General features: G+C 43.9%; 1 protein-coding gene across 2 annotated transcripts in view; it reads right to left on the minus strand.

Annotated features, from left to right (window-relative positions):
• PANK1 (pantothenate kinase 1) overlaps window positions 1–7,491 on the minus strand; it is a 31,921-nt gene extending 24,430 nt beyond the window's left edge. The window contains exon 1 of one of the 2 annotated variants that reach the window (XM_072425167.1): window positions 7,206–7,491. In XM_072425167.1, the coding sequence (XP_072281268.1) occupies window positions 7,206–7,410 (205 nt within the window). In that variant the 5' untranslated portion in view covers window positions 7,411–7,491. Of the gene's footprint in view, window positions 1–4,997; window positions 5,197–7,205 lie in introns of those variants that run through there. The other variant, XM_072425168.1, reaches the window with a different exon arrangement.
• Window positions 7,492–7,721: the final 230 nt, after the last annotated feature.

The following is a 7,721-nucleotide window of genomic DNA, read 5'->3' on the forward strand; positions in this document are numbered from 1 at the left end:
AAGGCCAAATCAAACACCAATAAATAGAATCCTGAACATTCAAAGTGCACGTTAAACTTTGTACCTGATATTCAGATGAACAACTGCGAACGTTTGCCAAGCCATCCTTTTAATATCTGAGGAACATGAATCACATTCTTTTGTGGGTGATTAATTGCAGGTATGGCACCTAAATTAATCTGTGAAACCTTTATAATTTTTTATATATATACAAAGTTATTAGTATCCATCAACAATTGTGGACCTAGCACTGTTTTATCTAAAGCAGTGTTCTCCCTAGCTGTTTTTAGCTGGGTGCACCACACGGCACATTTCAGCAACCACCCGGCTGTTTTTGGGTGGTTACTGAAGAGTTGGGTCACAATACAGGGGTCCCCACTCGCCCACAATTTCCTCCCACCCAGCTTAAAAAAAATTCTGGGTTGAGCAATGTAAGGGTATAATGTCCCAGCCTATCTGCTTATTTCTCTGTTACTTTAAGGTTCTGGCACACATCAGCTATGTCAAATGAAATGGAAACACAAGACTGCAGTGTAGACTTACACTTTCAGTCACTTAACTAAACTGTGATGGAATGTCTATACACCTGAGATATGCTATTATTGTGCCTTTAGCCTTTAGCCCAACCTGCTCACGTGTACGTCTGAGTATCAACATATATTATATGCCAAAAGTAACAGGTGACTCAGTATCACTCAGATCTGAATACAGCAAGTAAGCAAAGGTCAAACTGTTCAACTAATTTACACTATACAATAGGTACATGTTGGCATTATTTTCCATACATTTAGTAACATCTTTATAAAATATCAAATACATGGGAAATCATATTGGAGTTCAATGCATGCTTTTTACGAACAGAGGAACCTAAGGGACTGCTAAACATGAAATTTTAGAAAATTGACATGTTCCTCCGACTTCAAAGTTTAGAATGGGTTCTGGATTAGTAGAATCAGGACTGTAACATTGCTGAGTTATTTAGTAACAAGTGGTTTCAGATTCCATCTGGCCTCAGTGATGAACTGGCTGCCAGGAAAGACCTTTCTTCAAGAATCACTGAATTTATTCTAGAATTCTCTTTCCATTCCATGTTATCCAGCACTCATTGGAAAAACAGAAACCAATCTTTCCATATTTATTCACGTTTGTGATAGCTCATACCTAATTCGGTCAGAAATGACTACATGTATTACGACCTTTATAGAAAGTTTTTGGGTTACATGTTAACTAAAATGTTTGAGTTACCCCAAACCAAAGGAATATTTGAAGAGAAGTTTACAGGCAGAATGAACAAGTGATCTGTTGATATATTGCTGTCTTCATATCAGTAGTAACCTATCTAGAACCTTGAAATGTCAGGGGCATGTAAAAGTGACAAGATCATAAAAATAAGTATCATGAGGAAAGTAACTTTTTTTTTTTTAAAGGTCAGAGTTTAATTGTAATAGCACAATGTCTTTAATGTGTGGTTGGGAGCTCCCAATCACAGAACAAACTGTGCATGGAAATGGCAAAGCACACACCGGGTAACCAGATTGGCACATAACAGAGCAAATCCTCAAACAAAACCGCACCTAAATCTGCTGCATGAAAAAAAAAAAATTGTTCCCAACCTCTGCCATTCACTTGAAGGGAAAAGTCTGGGATCAGAATGCTGCGGCTCACCCCGGGTTTAGAATGGCCCTAGGTAGATCCGCAGATATTTCTGTATATGCAGGGTCTTTAATAACATGGTTTCACATATGATTTATTTAAATAAAATAGGGAAGGATTAGAACCCCAAATGAGTTTTTACTTTTATACTGAGCTGTAAAAAAGACATTTTCCTAACAACAAGTTAGCAGTTAGCAAGTTGCAGTAGCAACACCCCCTTCTGTTCCTGTATTCTAAAGAAGGTTTGGGCTGCACACAGACTTTATAGAGCAACTCAGTAGTACTTTTCCCCATATGAAATCTATAATGTTAGGAACACAAAACTGAGGGGAGCGTGGACACTGCAAAGCTGGAGGAGCTCCTTTAGCCAGGTATATCTGCTATAATGTGAAAACATGCTGTACATACATACCACCACAAAATCCCAATTATTTATTAAATAACAATTCCTTTAATTATATATTTACCTGGCTGAAATATTGCATATTATTGAATTTAACGTTTACATACAGTACATGATGACAGAGAAGCTGGTGGTTATCCAACTCGCTGGAAGCCGTCACAATATGCAGCCAAATGATGAGAGAGGTGAATGTGCTATACCAGAGCCTTGATCTTCATAGAACAGTAACTGATTGAGCCATGGTCACAGGATGAAGAATCTATGTATGTACGTACCTCTATCTGATCTGACATTATTCATAATTTTTTCATAATTATTCATATTCATAATTTTGTACCTAAATGCATAGGATATTGTTTTAAATGTTTTTGTACTGTTCACATTGGTAGTATTCTGAAACCCAGCAGTTGGCAAGCAATGGGGACCTAAACTTGGATCTGTTTTCGAAACCATCTAAAAGTGCAGATTTACAACTTATGGCACAAGCCTATACACAGGCACCTATATCCCACAAATACGCCACTTATGTCTGATCGTAATAGGGAGCCTGGATACAATTCCTGTTGTGGTCGCGCTTTCCTTGCAGCTAGTTTGTAGACCAGAAACATCTCACTCAGGCCTCTAAGCTCTTTCTTTCTGGAGGAATCGTCTAAAGTCTAGTATGAGTGACCCCCAGTTATTCCAGAATGGGAAGGATCATACAACAATCATCTGATGTCTGTGCAGAGATTGAAGTGCTTGGTTATAAAGATAGGGAGTTGAAGGCAGTGGTGTAGTCTGGATTTGTAAACAAGCTACTTGCTTGCTGCATTGTTAAACACGAGAGATTCCTTGAATGTGGTTCCTTGTGAATCCAAGATATGAACGCTAATAACACCCAAATACCATAAACAATCTAACTCCTTCTTAATTATAATCCTATTATATACAGGAACTAAGCTTGTCCCAACAGAATCTTTTTCAGGACAAGTTTCAGAAGACCTCCAGATGCAAACCACAAACCTGGATGATATTGGTACTTCAAGAATTCTAAGCTACTGCTGTCCCCTAAGCAGAAGTGGACCACTATCTATGGACTGGGTCCAAATACAAATAACAGAAAACATTGCAATAAAGGTGACCGTAGTTTGTGTTCTGATTCCTTGTTCCTTTCTGCTAGACCAGTGCTTCTCAATCAGAATTCCTCCAGAGGTTGTGGGGTTCTTTGAGCAATGAGCAGTTTGTGCCTTTTAGGTCAAAGTGACAGCAAAGATCTGCTTGCAAACGAATATACTGTGAGTTGTGGATATAGTAATTATAGCAGGGGATTCCCCCGAGACCTGAAAAGTATTTTATGGGTTCACTCGTTAGAAAATTTGAGAAAGACTGATCTGGATTGTAAAATATCAAACCTTGATTGACTGGTATGGATCGGCCTCAATGAATCTGAATAAGGAAAATACAGGACTTATGATCTGAACGATCACTATGTAAGCCCAACGAACACAATGAAACCTTTAACCCACTGCCCTTCCAATCTTTACATTCTGCTTGTTGACAGACTTCACCTTTTCAGCCTTGGGGGCATATGAAAACCATCAAATTAGCAAACAGAACTTATTTTTCTAGACTTTTTTTGCAAAACAACTCAACAGAGGTGAGGACATAGCCTACAGCCTCAAACGTTAAAGAAACACCCCACTAAACCAGAAATACATGATTCTTATTGTTAGCCCATCCCTTTGTTGGTGTATTTATATTGTCTTCTAAACACAACATTATATAAAACCCCCTTGGAGATTGTTTAGAGTTTTATCAAACTCTCCAGCTCCAGGCAAGTCTGCATAAGCCCCAATGCATTCCCTGCTCCTGTTTCATTCCCACTTCACATTTTATTCCTTCCCAAGCCCATCTTACTCATCCTAATCGCGGTCACGTGAACCTTCGTGGCACCTCTGGGAAAAAAGACTGTTGGTCCATTACTGAAGTCCTGAACTCCTAATAATCAGTCTTGACACCGCCTCTCGATGTGACATCATCAAGCTGCCCCTGGATTCCTCCTAATAACAACCACACTGATGGAGAATTTACATTACCAAATAGCAATGTAGGTGCCCAAAAAATACCCTCTCAATGTGCAAGGGCCTAAGAGAGCTAGGGGTATGACATCACATAACCATAAACTTTTATTTTTATGAATAGGGAGATGAGTTGAGAAGTGGAATTATTGTTAGGAGGAGAAGAAAAAAAAAAGTTCAGAAACCTTCTTAGTAGCCACTATGACATCATCAGAGGGGTGTCAGTGTTCTTCTAACTGCTAGAGACAGGAGAAGGAAAGAAGCCAAAGCTCTGTGTCACTTCTTCCACTTTTCTCCTGGACCTGGACAATGACAGGCCTAAGCTTAGGAATTAGATAAACATGGCCAATGCTCCGCAGGATCTTCCTCTATGCATGCTCCAGCAGCACTGGACAGGGTGACAACCCAGCAATGTTTTCACTGCAAGAGAACCGGTGTTGTCACTCTGTTAAGGAAGTGGTGATCATTGGCAAATTTCCTATGTATTTTTACACAGATAAAAAAGTCAAATTCCTTTAAAATTATGCAGTTTGGCTGATGTCATTACAATGGTTCAGAACTATTTTTGTAAAGATCATCTTAAGATATAGAGATCAACAACCCTACTTATGTATACCAGACGCACAGCTGATGCAGCAGATTTAGAGGTACAAATATGGTGTAAATATTACATAAAAGAGTGCAATGAACATAAATAATTTGTGAGAGATCACCGCCTGTGCAGACATTACACATATAACATAGATCTACACATATACAAATCACTGGTGGTTACATGCACTGCATTATGCCATCATTCTGGCTTTGTTACACCCTCACAGCCCCCATACAGCTGCATTGGTGGTGGGCACACAGCAACCCCCCTGCACTGACAATGTACTGACAATGTTTCTTGCCATCAATCAGCTTCATTGTTGTAGGTGTGATGGAGCTCGGTGACACTATAGCGATGCAGTGAGATGTGAGGCTCGCATTGCCTGTGTGAGATGACTGGGAACAAGGTCACGTTCTTTTCCTGCATAGAAATTGTGAAACGCCCGGTGAACTGAGCCTTCCCTACATGCTATTTACAATGCGGCCACAAAAGCCATGCTTCCTGCCTCCTGATTGGCTCATCGGCAGCCCGGCCTCCCATGGTATCAGAAGGTGTGTTCGACTTTTCTGCTTTCTCATTGGCTCTGCCGGTCTGGCATTTAACACCGCATTGATTTTAAGCAGTCTACTGACTGTGCGCTCACCAATCCACCCCCGGCTTGTATGCTGCCGATGGGAAGGCTGGAGAGCCCTGCACAGGGGAGGAGGAGGGGAGAAGGCTGCTGGGCTGTGCATACTGACTGCTGAGCTATGGGCCTGGCTAGTGATCAATGGTTACTGGCTGCTGTGCCATGAGCCTGGCTAGTGATCAATGGTTACTGGCCGCTGTACCATGAGCCTGGCTAGTGATCAATGGTTACTGGCCTGGCCGCTGTGCCATGAGCCTGGCTAGTGATCAATGGTTACTGGCCGCTGTGCCATGGGCCTGGCTAGTGATCAATGGTTACTGGCCGCTGGGCCATGGGCTTGACTAGTGATCAATGGTTACTGGCTACTGTGCCATGGGCCTGGCTAGTGATCAATGGATCCTGGCTACTGATCAATGGTTACTGGCTGCTGTGCCATGGGCCTGAATAGTGATCAATGGATCCTGACTGCTGTGCCATGAGCCTGGCTAGTGATCAATGGATCCTGGCTGCTGTGCCATGAGCCTGGCTAGCGATCAATGCATCCTATCCGCTGTGCCATTAACCTGGTTGCAGGCCTGTTGATCCTAGATTGCAGGCTATGAATTCTGGCTGTCGTGCCATGAGCTTGGCTGCAAGAATATGGGTTCTGGCTTCTGTGCCACTTACCTAGCTAGTAATCAATTGATCATGGCTGTTGTGCCAAAAGCCTGTCTAGTGAACCCGTCAATGGATCCTGGATGCTGTGCCATAAGCCTTGCTAGTAATCAATGGATCCTGACTGCTGTGCCATTAATCTGGCTGCAGGGCTTTGGATCCTGGCTAGTGATCAACGTGTCTTGGCTGCTGTGCCATGCACCTGGCTGCTGGATCCTGTCTAAAGATCAATGGATCTTGGCTGCAGGACTTTGGTTCCTGGTCAATGTGCCATGAGCTTGGCTACTGGACTTTGGATCCTGGCTGCAAATCTAGGCTTTCCTGTACACAACTATCCCTACGTCAAGGGCTCAGCATCTATAATTTACATGCCACAGGGCAATCCCATAGCACCCAGCATTCACCAGACTATCTAATAAGCATCACACAGATGGATAATTACCAAAGTGCGGTCAGTGGCCATTTCACCCACTGACAGCCCCCATTCACACCTTTGTGACTTGATGCACATCTTTCCCATTGTATACAATGGAGCCCTTTCACATTTGCCATACATATTTTTGTATGGAAATGCATGAAACCACAGTTTAACCAGCCCTTCCCATAGTGACATCTGATTTCACTGGTCTGGAACCCAAAACCAAAAATGCAGAACGCATTAAAACGTGCATCAATGCACAGGTCAAGGTGTAAACCCCAAACCTTAGAAATAATGGGCGTTCAGGAGATGTCCTTCAAACCAGGCGCATACAAACGCCCTCTATTCCAGGATTTCCAACACAGTGCTCTCGGGTGAAGCATTTTCCAATATTCAGATTAATCAGATGAGAGAACACCCCCATCTTGCTGGCTATTGATCTGGATATTTGCAGTGCACACTAGCGCAGGGTTAGACTCTGTTCATCTATCAGGCTGTGATGCCACAACATGTAATAATGTGTTCATTTAGGTAACCAATTTATTTAAATGGGGTGCCAGCTGCCCCAAATACCCACTGCAAAACAATGTATTGCATGGTCGGGTGCCATCACATGTTTGTTGGCATTGAGATGCCATGGCATTTGCATGGATTGTGAAGCATGATGGTGTGGGATGGGCAGCCCCCTTAGCAATGCATGGTAATGTTACTCGGTGCTGCAATACACCTGCACTGCTGTGATCACATGACCCCACACAGGCGCCCCCCTGGAGGTCACCCTGCACAGGTGCACTTACGGGGTCTGTTCCTCCTGCCCGAGTCCATCCTCCTCCTCATTCTGCTCTTCTTGGCTGGGGAGCCCTGGTGCGGGCATTCTGGGTGCGCTCGTAGCTGGCCATGCTCGTTCGGGACTCGGCTGCTCTCCCCATTCATCAGAGCTGGGGTGAAGCCATTCTGCAGGCGGGGAGCGGAGGCCGCCTCAGGCTGTGAAGGATCCCCCATCACCACAGCATGCACGACTGGGGGGTGTCACTGGGAGCTCTGGCGCCCCGGGATGGAACGTGACGTCATCGGGGGGCTTGGCCGAGGATGGTCCCTGTCATGTGGCCAGCCTGTCAGATTGCTCCGCGGGAGTGCGCACTGCGCAGGCGCAGAATGTTTTGCACGCGGGAAAGACGCGCACCGTGGACGAGCACGGATGCATGATGTGGTTGGCCGTCATGTGATCTCAGGTGCTCTGCCTCCCTCTGTGCTGTACGATGGGTGCAGGTGTAGTGATCCTGCTGGATGTCCTGGGGGTGTCAGGTATAGGC

This window comes from Pyxicephalus adspersus, chromosome 10 (assembly GCF_032062135.1).
Source record: "Pyxicephalus adspersus chromosome 10, UCB_Pads_2.0, whole genome shotgun sequence".
NCBI lineage: Eukaryota > Metazoa > Chordata > Amphibia > Anura > Pyxicephalidae > Pyxicephalus > Pyxicephalus adspersus.